The sequence below is a fragment of the Podarcis bocagei genome (assembly GCF_964188305.1).
Source record: "Podarcis bocagei genome assembly, chromosome: 1".
NCBI classification, from domain to species: Eukaryota; Metazoa; Chordata; class Lepidosauria; order Squamata; family Lacertidae; genus Podarcis; species Podarcis bocagei.
Genome location: NC_138125.1, coordinates 66,923,607 through 66,942,211, shown reverse-complemented (window position 1 = coordinate 66,942,211; position 18,605 = coordinate 66,923,607). Strand labels below are relative to the sequence as shown.

Genomic DNA, 18,605 nt, shown 5'->3' with positions numbered 1-18,605 from the left:
TAGGCAGCATTGCACATTAGAAACCCTCAACTGGGGTAATAAGATGTAAACACTGTCCCACTCACTAAAACAAGTAAAGAGCAAGTCATTACCATATAATTAAACAAGCTCTTGACGTCTTTAGAAATATGCATGTCATGCTTTGTTATTGAAGGTTGTGGCCTACTTTTTATACATTCGTTTGAAAATAAAATGAATGGTTTCCGGATACTTCAGTTTCTGTAACGCAGAAATTGACTTCATTTTAATAATAAAAACAATAATTTCTAAAACCTTCCCAAGCATGAAAAGCCAGCTAAATAGCTGATACAAATTAAATATGGTTAAACATTTAAGACAAGATTTCATCTTTCATGCAGAATTGTATATATACAGGAAAAAACCTTACCTCAATAATGAATAGCTTCCTTTTCAATCTAAAAGCAAGGTCCTTCGTGTCTGACACATCGCAGCTCAAGCTATTAAGCCGAGGAATCTGGCGTATGTGAATCAAGCCTTGTGAAAAGGAAAAGTAATAGAGGAAAAGAATTAAGAAAATGCTGATATCCAGATGCGTAAATTAATGTCTTACAGCAGAATTCAGTATATTTACACACACTCATCCTCCCCTTTTAAAACTGGAGCTTGCGACCAGGAGCAATGAAGCAAACGGTGCGATTATACTCAAGTAATCAAGCAGAATAAGATAAACAGAAATCCTTGTGCGAGGAAAACTAATTGCACTTTGGTACAGAGGTACAGATGTAAAGAGGGATCTTAATACTTGTCAAAACTACAGCCGGTTTGTGTGTGATTTTCCCTTGTATTTACAGTAAGCAAATATGGCTATCACCTTGCATGCTGCCCACGGCACCACTGAGTGATCTTTATTTTATTAAATGCACCAGTAAGCAGCCAGCAAAGCAAGGCTCATGGGTTACTGATAACCAGTGAAGCTCTAATGAAAATTATTTTGCTTTACACCTTGAAGATGACTTTTTAAAAAGTCTTGTGGGAACTAGAGTTGTAGAATATGCTGCTGGAAAATTTTAATCATGACATAAACCCAACATAAATTATTTTCTGCATGCAAGATGTTCATTGAGCTTGCAGGAATTTTGTAACAATACTGGGCACACTGCAAGCTCTGCATACTGTCAGATGGGTCTCAAGCTGATTTCTTTTGACAAGGATGCTGGATGGTTTCTGTGCAGCTTAATATAGTTTCTGAACAACCAAAGGGTCATTTTCCACAATAGAAAATGAGAAATATTTTACAAGACATCTCAATTAAAGGTTACATTACATTTGTTTTAAATTTAATGAATAAAGATAAAAAATACTGGGCAATTCAAATGGCATTTTTATCAAGCAGTCCTTGTTTTAAAAATGAACACTCTTTTCAACTGTGAAGTAAAATCAGCTGTTTTAGGGGAAATTAAGAAATAGTACATGTTGCTGAATACACTATTATACAAGAGACCAAAACTTTAAAAAAATTAAACATCTTTTAAACCCCTGAATGTTATAATTTGTATTTTTCTTAAATTACTGAAAGCTAGAATTATTTTTGTAGAACTTACTGCAAATGCAAACTTATTCCTTCAGACAATCTTAAACACATCAGACCTAATCTGTCTAAAGTTAGTGACAAATTCTCATTGAAACCAAGATAAGTGATTCAGTTACTTTGGACTAAGTCTTACCGGTTTCAAGGAAACTCAGCTGTGCCCACCTTTAACTGGACTAGTGCCAATACATGGAAGTAGACTACAATTATTCCAGTGAAACTGGGTTCCACAGTTCCAAGGTAGCAATTTGTGTGTGAATAGGGTCAATATATATGCAGCTAGAACATCTACTCTTGAAGAGGCAAGCTACTATTCAGTTTAAAAACAGCTTGCATCTTTAGACTGGGAGCTAACAGAGAGGAAACTTGGAAAGAAAATGCTGGCTGAACACACAGTGCTCTTATTAGTGCATTAATTATTTCTTGGGATCACAACCAGTGCATTTCAAATTGGGGTGAGAGCAATGTAAATATGATTAACCAAATGATATAAAACACGTTTCTTGGCTAATGTTTCTGTACACTTCAAATGGTAGTGGTAAATCACTGCCCCAATTCTGTCTTTTGAGGGATGCCGCTTAAGAATGTTGTTGGTGTACTTAACCAGTTATCTATCTAGTAAAAGCTGTTGACATGAAAATAATAACTAGAAATCAAACCACACCCATTGTTCAATGTTCTATTAAACATGCTTATGTTTCAAAACAAAGGAATTGTTATGCACAGTTTAATACTAACACACAGTGCTTTAGAAACTAGTGCAGGAGTGAAGTGCATATAAATGCAGCAAACAGAGAATGGCCTTCAGGAAGTGTGTGCATGCTAAAAGCAGTAAACTGTGATGCAAGGTCACAAGTTATCAATGTTTTGAAATTGTAAAAACAAATGCTATTAAATTATAAAGCTACTAATGTAAAAGTCATAATTTTTAATGTACAAGCCTTTCCACTTTTGAGCAATATACTTCTTGACAAAGGATTTTTAGAAAGACAAATCCCTGAATGTTTTGCAGAAGTCTCAAAAAGTTACAAATTAACTAAGCAGTGGAATAATTCATAGAAAAAACGATTTGTTACTGATTAAGAAAGAACACAACATTTTAAACAAGAACACAAGCACATTGCAAAATATATGTGTTCCCTTACATAGCTTCACAACTATTAAAAAGTAACAATATTTAATCTGTAGGACTGTATTTGATTGAACCAATGCCACATGACCTATATAAGTAAAAAAAAAAAAAGGCTATTTTTTTCAATAGCTTTTTCATTTCCGATACTCACTTTGTTACTTAAGGAAATGATTTCAAGAGATTTGTTTGTTACATAAAAAGTACAGCACTAATCAAGCTGAAGCAAATAAGTTGCCACTACTCCATCCAAGCTGCGTTTTCTCATTTTATGCCGAAGAGCATTTACACATTCTTACAACATTTACAGCAGGATTCAAATAAGCAGCTCAGTCTTTGGACTGGAGGTTTCCATGGAACTACAGTAGTGTACAATAATAATAATGGTAATTTATGCACACTCAAAGCTCTGTTCTGGATTAGCTAAAACTGTTTGTCATTCAGTTTAGACTCTTAATAACGTTTAAACTCTCTGAAAGTGTGTTCCAAGAACTTGCACAAAAATCTGTACAAAAGGATCCAGACAAAAATGTTGTTAGACATTCTTGATGAAAATACATGAAAAGTTGACTGCAAGAAGTTTCTACAGCAAAACTGGTTTTCTATATAATTTAAATTGTACCATACACTTCTACTCTTCTGATTTTTAAAAACTTGTCGTAGTTAAATTCAAGAAAATTAATTGGCAATCTTTAGAAATAAAATTCTCCCTTTGTGCTCTATCATTTAGCCGTCTGTTCACCAAAATATATAACTGTTCTTCATGTTCTCTATTTAGAACTTGGCAGATCAAAACTATTGATTTCATGACAATTTCAGCTCACTGGTCAGACAATTGCCAAGCCTCCTCTGCATGTGAATTCCCCAAAGCCTGCCTGTTGAGATGTACATCTGATTGAGCCATGCCTTGGTAATACAGCTTGACAACATGCAAGGAGTTGCCATGTTTCCTTTGCAGCCTTAATGCACTTTAGTAAAAAAAAATATGTCTAAATCAAGATTGGTTAGCAAGGTGAAACATTTAAGAGGCATATTCAAAAATGAAATCAAATGCTACTTTATGGCAGATATTCCAATTGCAGGGTAAACTGCTAAGTGCCCTAGAAGCACTCAGGGCACACTTTTTGCATTGCTAAGGAAAGGACGGAACTTACCATGGTAATCCTTGTATAATGGATTGGTTTCTCTCTCAGAGCCAATAAATGATTCAAGACCAACTACCGTATCTGACAAGTTTGTAACACGTTCCATAATTGCTTTATTCTGTAAAACATGGAAACAAAATGCACAACCTGTGATGAAAAAGATAATTAAGGTTCAAAGAGCAGCCCTTTATATTCTCAATGACAATTTGAAGGAAAAATAGGTCATCAATACCTAGAAATTATTGAAAATGTGAGAAGCATTACCTCTCCTCTGCCAGAGAATACACTGTAATGTTTTCTAATGTAATTTTTATTATTAAAATTAGATTATAGTTTGAAGGAAGCGTTATGTATACATACATAATCCAATCCAATCAAAGGCCTGGTTTGCACAACACACCAAGACAAAGCTTGGCTTGGCAAGATGGCACAATTGTAAAGGGTTCTCAGAGAGAAACTCATAGCTGTTTTGCTCCTCTCACCAATCCTTTCTGCAGCTACACCATTCTGAGCTGAGTCAAGGTTTGGCTTAAGGTGCCATGTGAACCAGGCTAAAGTTAAGCATTTTCAAGTTCTATTCATTTCTCCCCAGATGCTTTCCCCAGGGAGGTTCGGCTGGCACCTTCATTATGCGCCTTAGGCGCCAGGTGAGAATGTTCCTCTTGGCTGATTAATATCCGATATTCTTTTGTGAGAGGGGGTGGGGGTTATTGTTTTCTCTGTTCTTGTTTTTACCCGGTATTTTATACTGTATTTTTATGTTGTGAACTAACTTGAGATCTGTAGATAAAGGGTGGCATACAAATTTAATTAATAAGCAAGCTAGCAAGCAAATGTCAGTGGGAGACTTGAACATGAACATATTGTACAGAAAAGAATAAGTTTTGGTAGATTAACTGGGATACACAAAAGCTTATGACTCTTATATTTAAATATTCAAATTACTGAACAGTCATTAATGAATATTAATTTCCCATTTTGTAAACAATAATATCTTCATTCCTTCAGATCCACACATGCAAAAGAATACTGCTGGGTGGGACACATCTAGGATGCAGATCTTGATGCAACTATTATTTATTTATTTACAGGCCAGCCACCCCCATTTACATGGGGGTTACATTCCGAGCCACTACGTGCATCAGTAAAACTGTGTATATTTGAAACGTTGTTTAAAAACCCGCAAACACCCTTTTCCGCCCCGTACCATTCCGCCTCTTTTTGTGAAGTTTTTGGGTCACTTCTGAGGTTTACGCAATGCACATACTGAAAACGCATAAATGGGGGCAGGGTTGTATTTACTCATTCATTCATTCATTCATTCATTCATTCATTCAACCACCCTTCATCCATAGATCTCAGGGCAGTTCACAATACAAAAATACAAGATTAAAAAAAATACAAAATACATAATAAAAACAAGAACAGAAACAAACCTATAACCCCCTCCCCCACAACACATTTAAAAGGGTATCCGATCATAATCAGCCAAGGGCCTAGCTGAAGAGGAATGTTTTTGTTTGGTGCAGTGGCGTAGCGTGGGTTGTCAGCACCCGGGGCAAGGCAAGTAATTTGCGCCCCCTAACCCGTGGATTTGCGCCCCCTAACCCCCAGATGTTGTGCCCGGTGCGGCCGGCCCCCCCTGCACCCCCCACGCTACGCCACTGGTTTGGTGCCTAAAGGTATATAGAATAGAATAGAATAGAATAGATTCTTTATTGTCATTACACAAGTGCAACATTGTACAAAGTGCAACGAAATTGGATGCCATCCCTTAAAACATCAAAAGCAAAACAACAACAACAACAACAACAATATAATGAAGGCACCAACCGAATCTCCCTGGAAAGAGCATTCCAGAAATGGGAAGCTACTCTAGAAAAGGCCTCTTCTTGTGTTGCCATCTTCCAGGCCTCTCATGGAGGAGGCACATGAAGTAGGGCCTCACATGATGGTTGCAGGGTCTGGGTAGGTTCATATGAGGAGAAGTATTGAAGTCTTTGAGGTGTTGCGGTCCTGAGGTAATCTCCTAGGGAAGGGAAGGGCTGCAGTGGGATGTGGAAGTGTCTGAATCCAGGGACCTCCTTTCATGCTTCACCACCAAGAGCAGCTTCCTCAAGCTACTGTTTCTGTTGGAGGTTAACAAGGACAGAAACCTGAGGACTCTGCTGGTTTTGAGCTCAAAGCTCTACTGGCTTACAATTCTCAGATTAATATGCAGATTGAAATGTTCTGCTTTGGGGTGTGTGTGCCCAATAGGTTTTTATGATATATTTCAACTATGAGGGCTCACTCTCCCCCTCTGTTTACAGGTAGAAGGTTCAAGTGGTTAAAAAATCTGTTTTCTGGCTCCTGTTATTAATGTTCCAAAAGGGAATGCTAATATATATAATAATATGCTTCTAGGGGCATAATGATGTCCTATCTCTCCAAAGGATGACCTCAAAAGTATATTTAAAGATAAAATTGCCCTTCATCTGAGGATCACTGGGTGGTTTACAATATGAAAACACAGAAATGCATACCATAGTAACAGACATAAATACTGTCCTCCCCGCATCTTAGAAGGCTGTAGATTGTTTAATTAGCCAAAGGCATGGAAGAAGAGGAATGTTTTTACCTGGTGACTAAATATATGCAACAAAGGTGCCAGGCGAGCCTCCCTAAGAGAACATTCCACAAGTGGGGAGCCACCACAGAAAAGGCCCTTTCTCATATGCCACCCTCCAGACCTCTTGTGGAGGAGGAACACAAAGAAGGGTCTCAGATGATGATCACACGAGAACGGGCCTTTTCTGTGGTGGCTCCACACTTGTGGAATGCTCTCTTAGTTAGGTCTGCATTGGTTTGTATGGGGAGAGACGTTTCTTGAGGCACTGCGGTCCTGAGCTGTTTAAGGCTTTATAGGTCAAAGGGCTCAGAAACTAATTGGCAGCCATTGCAAGTCAGGCCAGGATTTGCATTATATACTCAATCTTTTCTTGTCTCAGTGAGCAATCTGGCTGCTGAATTCTGCACTGAATAAAATAGAATATTAAGATACCCTCCATAAATTTATCCAGCTCAAGTCTTGGACAGTTCCTTGTTCCTAGGACATTCCAAAAAGGCTTTCCTATAACTTGGCAGTGCTAACAGAAGCTACTCTTTTCCAATCTTAATATGTAGCCATTTGCTCTTGTAAGACCAACAGTCAAATCCTCTATTGCAGGCCCCCCCTCCCCCGGTTAAGGTATTTTCAGAATGCAGTTGATAACCATAGAGGCCTCATTTTCTAAACTTAACAGTCTGTTTTTAAAAACAACTCCCCCTCTCTTTACGAGGTACTTTCTCCATTGCAACAACCACCTGAGTCCCTGTTCTCGATACTTACTAACTGAGCTCATTCTTCCTGAATAAGGACTGAACAAGGCCTTTCTATCCTGGTAAGAAATACAGTGGTACCTTGGGTTACAGACACTTCAGGTTACAGACTCCGCTAGCCTGGAAGTAGTACCTCAGGTTAAGAACTTTACCTCAGGATGAGAACAGAAGTCGTGCGCCGGTAGCAGTGGGAGACCCCATTAACTAAAGTGGTACCCCAGGTTAAGAACGGTTGCAGGTTAAGAATGGACCTCCAGAATGAATTAAGTTCGTAACCAGAGGTACCACTGTACATGAAATAATCTGCATTTGAGTAGCTTATACTTATGCTGTGATCAACTGCTCAGAATAAAACTTGCTTTTCTCTCATTTCTAGTGACTGAGACACTGAGAATGATACAATACATACCCTCAAATAAAGAACCAGATGTTTTTGAACTATACTAGTTAGGAAGCTGATATTAAACAACAGTTTATTTGTTCAGATGCAATGAGAAACTGGTTTAAACTAGCCAGGATAGGAATAGCAAAACTGGTATGCAAGGAGGGGAGGGATGACACTTGTTTGTAGCTTAATAAACTATGATTTGTTAATCAGGCCAGTATTACTACATCCAAACTAACCCTACATGTAATGATACTAAACACTGATATCTACTAAAATCCAAACAAACTATTATTATTATTATTATTCTTTATTAGTAAATTTTTATATATTCTTTATTGTTAATTATTGTTGTTGTTATTGTTATTATTAAACTAGACCCAACCAGGCTATCAGATGCGTTTGACTTTGAAAGGCGCAGAGGTGCTTGGCTGTAGACAGAGCTCTGAGTTCTGAAATTCTGTGAGCTGAAATGATAGCCACTACAAATGAGACCTTGAAGGAGACCTCCCCTTGTGGTTCAAAGGGAGGCTTGTAGAGGTTCCTGGATGGGAATCTGTGGCTGGTCAGGGAACACTTTAGAGCTGCCTCTCTAAGGAATCATTTCAAGAGTGGATGGAATGAGAGGGGGGCAGTGGATGGTTATGGCAGGATAGAAGAGAGAGCCACTGCTTGCCATTTGAAGGTATTTGAGTGAGGGCCTTTGCCAAGGCCATCCTGGAGAAAGGAAAGGATAGTGGAAAACTTCCACTTTCTTGGAGAAGTGTATAGTGGTTGCACACCAGAGCTGAAAGGTTTCCCAGGCGGATTGGTACTAGTGAATGGTGGAGGGCCTCCTGGAGTGTAGGAGTGTAGCAAAGACATCTGTAGGTAAGTCCAGCTTGGTAAAGAGTCATCGTTCAAACTCCACGCAGTCAGCTGGAGCCAGTTGGGCTCCAGATAAAGAACTGGGTCCTGAGACAGGAGATTTGTGAGGTAAGTACCACGGAGAGGAGACTGCCAGGTGGAGTATTTGAGGGAACCAATAACAACAAGACCAGAATGCAGAATGGTGTGATGAGGAGCTCTTCTCTGATCTTCTGGAGGACCCTCAGAATAATGGGAAGTGGAGGGAAGAAAAGACCTGGTGGCCATGGGAAGAGTGGGGCAATCTGGTAAAGAACCGTGGGAGCTGATGATTCTAGTCTGAAGCAAACATGGCATTGGCTGAACTTTGACAGAAGCTGATGGAAAATTGCCGAATGCAGTTGTCATTTTGCTTGGTCCATTTTCCTGCAGTCTTGGCCAGTCTCCTTGCATGTTCAGGAGACTGGAGATGGGCTTGGCTGCGGCTGACTGGATGTTGTGTTCTGTCCAGCTGAGGAAGAGACATACTTCTGCCTGAAGCTCCCAAAATTGGGTGCCTCCTTGTCTGTTGATGCTGGATTTCACTATGATGGAATCTGTGATGGATTAGGACATTGCTGAGTTTGACAGACAAAGAATTTCCATTTTGAATTTCCTGTAGGTTACCTATTGGTTCAGAAATTTTAGGTCCAGGATAGCTCTCCAAGAGACGTCATCTTTTTGGGGTACCACAAAGGAGATTGAATAGATGCCGAAGAAGCATTTCTCTGTACTAGACTGGTTCTAGTGCCACTGATTGTACTTATATCTGCCCTTTCACTTGAAGAAAGAGCTACAAGGCAGCTAATGTAGTATTGGATTCTGCGAACTGTGAATGGGAGGAAGCTGGTAGAAGAAAATTTTTCTAGCCAGCTTTGGCTAAACTTCTCCTAAAAGCTAAGCATGTGTGTTGCTTCCTTGCCTATCTTCTCCAGTGGGAGAAGAGAATGAGTGTTGGAGGTTGGGGGAGAGACAAAGTAAGTTTGTGTTTGTGGTCCAGTAAAGGGGAGAAAGTAGTGGGTTTTCGAGCGAGTAAAACTCAGCCAGAGTCTCTCCTGAGTCAGATTTCCACAATCTGGAAGTAGTCACACTGAAGCTTTTTTTTTTTTTTTTACTGCAGAGCATAGTGAATCTATGCCTCTCCAGATAATGCCGAACTAACTCTTAATATCCATGATTACTGGCTATTACAGGCTGGGGCTGATGGGAGTTGGAGTCCAACAGCTTCTAGAAGGCAACAAATTCCCAAACACTGCTCTAGCACTGACATACCCCAAACAAAGGTAATACAAGGTTTCCTTAGTCCTCTATGTATCATAGTATCAAACCATTTAGGCCTTAGATAGTCAGTATCAGTAAATGAGTCTGGGTATAGGCTGGTAGCCAGTACAATTTTAACAATAAAGGCAGGGTCTCATGTTCCAGGAAGATGAGCCCATTCAGAACATGAGCAGTGGTATTTTCTGAGAGGTATTCAAGCATAGTTCCACAAAGAATAATACAAACTTGTCTCTAAACTAAAAAAACACACCCAAATGCTGCAACCTTTTCTTACAGGAGTTGCTCCACCCCTTCAATCATTTTGGTTGCTCTTTCATGAACCTTTTCCAACTCGACAATATCCTTTTTGAAGTGAGGTGACCAGAACTGTACAAAGTATTCCAAATGCAGTTGCATCATAGATTACCAGCAACAACAGGCAACATAACAGATATACAAAGACAGGGATAACATCCCGATGCTCAGTTTCGTCCCCATGTCTAATCTGGTAACACTACTGAAAACCAAATGTCACTCACAGTATCTGGTGTTCATTCACTTGATCAGCTTTTGCCTGGGCGATATATCGCCGAGGACTTCACTCAGCGGTACTGTATATTGCTGGTGAAAATGCCACCACTTTTGAGTCCCTCTGCTAGTCGTGGCCGCTAGGGTTCCTTCTTCCAGCGGCACTGCTAGCAGAGGGACTCAGGAGCGGTGGCAGTTTCACCAGCAATATATCACTGAGTGAAACTGCCATTGCACTCTGCTCTCATATGATGCAGATGGAGAAACAAGCTGTATTAGTGAGGCGCCAATACACCTTGTTCCTCCCTCTGCATCTTTAAACTGCCTGGATGAGGAGTGTGCAGCCACCCTTACCACAGCCCAGCAGTTAAATGAGCCCCCAGCCTGGTTCTGCCTCCTGTGAGCTGGCGCCGGAGGGGGGGGGGCTCCCTGAAACTGCTCAGCTGAGGAGAGAGTGTGGTTGGTGCTCCCTGCTTCAAGCAGTTAAAGGAGCCCTGATGCTCTGCCCGCTCTCGTGTGAGCGGCAGGAGCGCTGGGGCTGTCTCAGCTGGAGAGCAGGAATCCTCCCGCTCCCCAGCTGAGCTGCGCAAACAAGCTGTGTTGTCCCAGCGCCTGGGTGAAATAGCCTCAGTTCCTGCCGTGAGAGCTGGGGCAGTTTCCCCAAGGGCCTCCCAGGCAGAGGCCAATGCAGCTTGTTTTTTCAACATTGCAGTATATTGCCAAACCGCAATGTTTGGCTGGCGATACACACATCTCTATAACTGATCTTAAAAAGGTCATCCTCGAACAAAGGAATTTCAAACAAAGACTGCAACATGAAACTGCTGAATTGCAAATCATAAAGACTGAACTGAGACAAAGTTTTTTTTTTAAAAAAAATTGCACCGCATGTGCCAATGCCAGGATATCTGTGTTATCAATAGTAACTGTTTATTGTGAATAGTTACTGTTAATAATATATTTATCTCTGTTCATACCATCTGCATTTCATTTCTTTTTGACTTCACTGGTTACACTCCTCCCCCAACACATGATAACCCTTCATATATCTGATGAAGAGTCCAATAGTCTATGGATTGTAATTTGGTCCTGGTATAACCTGATCTATGGAGGCAATAATAGATTAAGAACAGCAGCAAGCACACTAACTTTTGGAGTACGTAAAACTATGTACTAATAAATGCAACGTACTACACAGTCAGGGTTACAAAACTCAGTAACAGGATAGAATAAGCCGTTTTGTCATCTTAAAGATACAGAAAATTGCACATAACCATCAAGTCATTTGCCTGAGGCCATGTAAGCAAAATGTAGGACAAAAATTTGGTTTCTCTATTCCATGTGTGCCGTCTTCTTAAATTATATGTAGGTCATATAATTTAAATACTGTGCATACACCTCAGTATTTGACTAGGCCAAGGAAGAGGAACCTTTAGGTTTATTAGGGACGGGGGGGGGGGGCGGTTTGGGACAAGGCAGTCCAATACAAAAAGGGATGGGTTCTACTTTAACCAAAAATGGAATCAGATTGCTACTACTGAGCTATGAAAATTTATATTCCAGTATGAACAAAAGTTCGTCCAATCAATGTTATTGCTTCCAGCTTTGTCTGCAACATTATTATTTTTTACATATATAATAAAGAAGGATGGATATGAGAATCCTATTGGTTTCAACAGAACTCTCTTCCAAGAAAACATCCTTAGCACTGATATTTAATTTATACTACAGACAAGACACTTGAGTAAGAGAAGGTTGGATACCTGTGTCAGTTGTCTAAAAAATGTAGCATATTTTGAACAGGTTTTTTCTGTAGTCAAGGTAGAATAGAAATACTGCTTTACTAGTTATAATTTTAATTTTTTATGCATTTCAAAGACAGAAATAATATTAGAGGCAGAATGACTTTGGGAAATCTGAATTCTTGTTAGAAACCAAGTACCTCTTTCTGATTCAGTTTAAATATAAGAAATGTGCTGCATTTGAAATAGCTATATATCTCTGCTGCTTCCTCAAAGGAGGGAATTAAGTAATTCATAGAGGACCAAACAGCGACTTGCCTACATATGCAATCACCAACAAGCAAATATCAAGCAGAGCATCCATCTGATGTTTGTAATCAAATGGTAGGTTAAAGATACTGAATTTTACAATCAGTTTACACTAATCCCTTATTGAGTATAAAATTATAGCCTGTCATCAGGAACAGGCTGCCAAAGCTAGGTCCAGATGGGAGACTGGCTGGGAAAAAAGATGAAATAGGTGGGGAAATGATAGGAATCTGACAGAAGACATGACTGCTCCCTCTGCTGGCAAGGCCCTCATCTGCTTTAATTTTTAACTAATGACTAGTTTTTCTTTAAATATTAATGATGCAGCCAATAAATAATGCAAAGTGTTCCTTCTTCGGTCTGTTGCTGTGTGTTTTCACATTTCTGAACTCATGATGCCCTATTTTACGAAAATAATTTTTAAGAAAAGAGACGGCTGAAGGATTTATCAGCTAGCTTTTCCTGTTATAAATTGCACAATTAAACAGCACCTTTTTTAAAATGTGAACTATGAAACGTACTGTTTATGTTTCAGAAATTAAAAGTAAATATAATGAATGAGACACAACATATACTTTAAAGTACATGCGATACAGACATTTCTAAATCTCATGCCATGCAAACACAGCTCATGGGGGAAGAGTAGGGAGAATAGATTTTGAAGAGCTTCTAACAGAAAGACTCTGGAAAAATACTTCTTATTTGATCTGCAATGTAAGTTAATAAGCTGAAGTAAGACCATTTTATAAACATCAATCGAAGGATTTTGGACTCCAACCAGAAACTCCCAGAACAGGAGGGATCAGTTTTTTTCACCCACTGTTCTCATCTGAATCCTGGCTGAAAAGCTACTCCAGCTCCCAGCTTTCCAGAAGGCTCCATCCCAGGAATCCTCGTCTGCCATTTGGTTTGCTGATTTTAATCTCTCAGGACTTTCTTACAGTGGCTCCACTATGCTGAACTGGCACTTGCTTCAAGAAGTGAGTTATTATTAAACTTGTAGGTCAATTGTGGCACTAACAACTCTTTGGAAGCTTTCAGCCACAGTGTACAATTTGCTGGAGTAATTAAATATTAATTCTAAGTGTTACATTTTGTGGCTAAGAGCTTTTATTTTCCATCATCAGTCTGGAACAGAAAGAGGTTAGAAGGCTAATTTAATCTCCCTCCCTCCCCCTAGCATTAAAGCTTAACTACACAGGGCACAAAAACATCATTAAAGATGCAACATTCCTTTATATCATAATTATCATGTAATTAATAGAACAGACCTAAAAGATAGAGATAAGCAGGTAGGTGTTAAGAAAATAAGGCAATAGTCTGTACTTTATAAAAGTATTTTGCAGAAATTTGACTATACATTAAATGTTAAAATCATGTTTATTTGTTCTATTTGGAAAAAGCTGCATTTGAGCAGCAAACACTCTTCAGTGGTTTTCAAAAGTGCATCACCTTATTTATAAATAACACAAAACATTCAAGAAATATCAACATTACCAAACTTTCATTTTCCAAATACAGATAATCAAATCCTAATTATTCTTACTAGACTCTTTCCTTTTCTCAGAACTGTCTAAATAAGCTCTATACATGAGCTCCCTGCCTTCTGCCTTTGTAACAGTTGTGTCCATACTTGGATGCTAGACATTATATTAACTATCTAGCTCAGCAGCCAAAATACTCCATATGCCTAAACAGATGAGTACTCACCATACTGTGAGAACATCAAACAATCTCAATCAATGCTGCAGTTTTCATTCTGTAATCTTGACTCTCAGTTAAACAAGACCAAGTTATTTTATAGAACCCTACAATTTATTTCAGATTAGACAAACACATTTGTTCTGTAACTTGGTTTTGTTGTTGCTAATCTCAGAATCACACAACTGAAGTGTACCCAGTGAATCATATACTTCAATCTACATTTTTTTAAAGAGACTATATAGCTCTAAGGCTGTCCTTCAAAAATATGTTTTCTTGAAAGACCCTAGGAAAGAAGATTGCAATCTTCTTGAGACAATTTAGACTGCAATTCTGGAAGTAAGTCCCACTGAATTCAATACTCAATACTTTTGAGTAGACATGTTTAGGATTACACTGTTAATCTACTGCTGAATGTCAAAGTTAATTTTAAAAAGTATTTAAGAACTGTCAAAATGTCCCCACCACCCTCAGTCTTATCACCAAGATCAGATAGTAATACAGTGGGGAGGGGGATCAAAATGAAGTACAAGGAATCTTCCATAGGTGACAGAATTTGTGGAACATGCCATCCACCCAATTTTGGGTGATTTTTCTTTCACCCAGCAGCTTCTATGCCCCATCTCAAGCTACTGTCAAAGATTTCCCCACCCTGAGGAGAGGTTTTTACAGGGTAGGTGGTACAAGGGACTGCAGTAGACTTGGGGCAGGGAATTCCCTTGTGTGAAGCTTCCTTCTGCTCAAAAATCCAATGCTATTTTTGTTGCTTAGTATAGTTTATCTTCTTAAATAACGTGTGAAATTTTACAAATAAGTTAATGATTTATTACAGCTTCCACTAAGGAACTCAGATAAACATTGTTTGTTTCATAAAACTCTTCCTGTGGACTGGCGTAGAGGTAATAGTTGGGAGGAACATGGTAACTGCAGCTATGAAACTGGGAGATGGCAAAACGTTTTACGCCCTCTAGCTTCTCTCCTCTCTAGAGTGAATCTCGGTTGGTCCTGACTACTGTTAACTGTTGGCAAGGAAAACTAGGGATCCCTTTAACCAAGATGGGAAATCAGCTTTGAAGTCTGATTTCAAAACCGTGTTAAGAAGGAAACCACATCAGCCTAACAATTATTAATGCCAGTACAGATGTAATACTTAATCATACTCACAGGCAACTAAGGAAAAGGAGGAGAAACTTGCTTGTGAAAGCGCTGTGGTTAGGAGATGCTCATTGTTACACCTGCTAAAGATGATTAGGTCGAGGGTATGTGACTTGTCCAGGACAAGTTACTTTTTTGTAATGGTTGAAATACTGAGAATATATTTTTTTTAGGCAAAAAATGGTTTACTACATAATTACTATCAACCTGGCAAACATGATCCCACAATTCTATGACCTTCTATAACTCCATGTGCAGTCATCAAAATGTTCTCTTTTATTTACATTTAGAAAATAAAGTAGAACAAATCTAGTCTTAGTACCATGAAAACTAAGTTCTATATTTTTCCTCTAGAAGAGCACCAAACACATTTTTCTGTTGTAGTACAGAGACTACAAGATGGGAAATCATGAGAAATCTTAAATAAATTTAATTTTTAAAAATAGAGAGAATAAAAAATATTAGTTCTATATGGTATTCTTTACCTCCAAGAATAAAAATGCTTAAAGAATAAAACATCAGCACAGAAAAATATATAAGCACATAGCCTGCTCTATTTGATAATCAAAACATAAGTTCTAAAATATTCTAATTGATTTGAAAGAGACTTTAGAGGCAATAATACCCAGCATGAACACAAAAGTATATAGATGTGATGAGGTTTGTTTCTGGTTTTCTTTCTACTGAGAAACATAATGTAACATGTACTCACTTCAGTGAATTCAAAGAAGCAAGATATAAATAATTCACCATCTACATTTTTAAACATATCATATGAAATAATGAAAACACCACACTAAACAGTACCTCACTGAATCCTTGAGGAATATAACAAGGCTTATTCCTACTGACTTTTCGTTTATCAGTTTCCCTTGGTATATGCTGAGTAATAATTCTATCCACTTATGAAACAGGTTCACTTTAACTAGTTGGATCCTACAACAAAACTAAACAAATTAGCAATTTGTACTGTTTGTTGCAGGACTAAATAGTATAGTTTCTCCCCCAAGCATATATAGTTCCAATCACTATTTACTACCCTGCAGAAAAGCAAATTGTAACTGCTCACGCACCATGGGGCTTTCCTGCCCCCAACTTGCAACTGCCTGTGCTCCTTAAAAAGCTACTTTTGAGAGAGTTGGAATATGACAACAGGGAAGGGAAATTGGAGATATTTGGGGAGAGACAGCTTGCACAGGCAGAACTCTGCTTGTTTTTCTCCAATTACTCCTTCCACTGCAGAACCCAGGGCCACATCCCAGGTCTTTCTCAAGAGCTTTCTCAACCCTCAGGAGAGGCTTTTCAGGGCTGTGGCATAAGTGAGTTCCATTCATCCAATCTTTAGATCCAAGCCTATACATCTTCCCTTTGTAGAGTTTGATGTTATTCTACTGCAAGACACAGATGATAAAGATATACAAACACAAATAGCAACAAAATGCTCAGGGACCTTACAGATGTCTATCACTCTGACTGGACATTTTAGACTGTTCAGTGATCACAGCAAATAGAAGCACTATAAAGGGTTATCTTCCAATTCAAATTCCTGGAGAATATATTGTATTATTGGCCTCTATGGTGGTAAGTTTTGATTCAGCTCGCAATAAAGCAATTTAGGAAACCAATTTTGTAGTTTCCCCAGTCTTTAACAACCCAATTTTTCTGACAGTTCCTGCCCAATGCAATAAACTCCCATGGAAACTACACAGAACATAAATGATTATTTAATCTAAAGGCTATAGGAGAAAAGTTATTGTGTTAATTTAATAAATAATAACTACATTTGTGTTACATTTGCTAAACAATTGTGTGCATTATATACACCTTGAGTGGTTTTACTCTTAAACATACTTTAAAAAAAGGAGACGTTTTATTGCTTTAATTCTTTTTTGTAAGCTGCCTTGTAAGGAGTGCTCTTGAAAACCAAGATATAAATACATTAAATAAATAAGCTAATTCTACTGGAAATGTTGAATAAATAGACATATAGAACTGCACATGAATTTCTTTTATGCAAAGGTGAAACAAGAAAAACTTTTGTCTTTTAGACAAAGATCTTTCCCTTACGTTTTTTTAATCCACTCACAAATCCCAGCAACAGAGTTGTGAGAAGCTCAGTAGTGAGAATGTGAGCAGCTGCTGTTATTAGAACTAAAAAGTCTGTCTAGTGCTTGAGACTGAGAGACCACATGTTCGGCTGTCCTCTCATCTTGCCATCCTCACCAATTAACTATTAACGTGGAGGGCTGGACACATGCTCTTGGGGGCTCTTTAACAGGCTTCTTGGAGACTAGAACAACTACACAGCAGGGCTCTGGGAACTGAGTAATGTGGGATATAGGAAAACCTCAGCCGCTTTGCTCCTCCTGATGACAGTTTGCTCTACAGTTTAAGCATTCTGTTAAGCTACTGCTTAATGGAAAGAGGATGCTTGAGGTTTAACCATTGCTAGCTACATTTAATGTTACTACTGTGGCAAATACATCAAAATTAATACAACACATTTCTTCACTAAGCCTAGCCAAAGGTGACACACAGGGTTTTAATATTAAATCTGCAAAATGCTGGGGAAAGTGTGTGTGTGTGGAGGGGAAACCAAATATTTAAGTAGGAGAATAAATCAGCTGCTAGCAATTGGAAATGCAGCATTCTTTGCTATTATAAAGTTATTTTACTTAATAATGCATGAAGTCTTTACTATTTGTCCATACCAATATTAAAGTTCTATTACTTAGATTATAAATGTGTGTAGTCTTTCATATTTGTTAATACAGTGGTACCTCAGGTTAAGTACTTAATTCGTTCCGGAGGTCCGTACTTAACCTGAAACTGTTCTTAACCTGAAGCACCACTTTAGCTAATGGGGCCTCCTGCTGCCGCCATGCCGCCAGAGCACAATTTCTGTTCTCATCCTGAAGCAAAGTTCTTAACCCGAGGTACTATTTCTGGGTTAGTGGAGTCTGTAACCTGAAGTGTATGTAACCTGAAGTGAATACTGTACCAATATTAATATTTGCAACTGAAAACCGTGGGCTTCAACTAATTGAATGTGGGAACATAGTCTATAGAGCCTTGTTTTTCCCATCTTCTGCCAGCTCAAGGACTCAGGTGCACCACAAGCAGAGCCAAGGGGCCACTGCAGGGAAGGGAGTTTTCTGTGCACATCCAATCTCTCCATCTTGCCCCTTACAACATGTGAATTACTTATGCTCACTTCAGGAGTAACTTGAATGATGCAGAAATAGGGATTCAACAGGAATGGAGGAGTCATGCATGGAGCTCCAATTCCTTGCAGTGCTGCCTTCCAGACCACTTTTATGTGCTCATATTAGCAGGGGAGAAGGAAAACAAGGCTGAATTAGTTCCTTATGGGATTCCTATGTACACATGCTGCTCCTGTTCTCAACTGAATCAAGTCCTATAAGTACAAAACTTGAATATTCATCCTTAGCCAACC

General features: G+C 38.8%; 1 protein-coding gene across 4 annotated transcripts in view; it reads right to left on the bottom strand.

The window, feature by feature from the left end:
• Positions 1-18,605, bottom strand: part of ELP4 (elongator acetyltransferase complex subunit 4) — a 161,341-nt gene that overhangs the window by 87,484 nt on the left and 55,252 nt on the right. For all 4 annotated transcript variants that reach the window (XM_081165692.1, XM_081165693.1, XM_081165694.1 and 1 more), the window contains exons 8-9: positions 3,833-3,941; positions 389-495 (exon numbers count right to left, since the gene is read on the bottom strand). In XM_081165692.1, the coding sequence (XP_081021818.1) occupies positions 389-495; positions 3,833-3,941 (216 nt within the window). The remainder of the gene's footprint in view (positions 1-388; positions 496-3,832; positions 3,942-18,605) is intronic.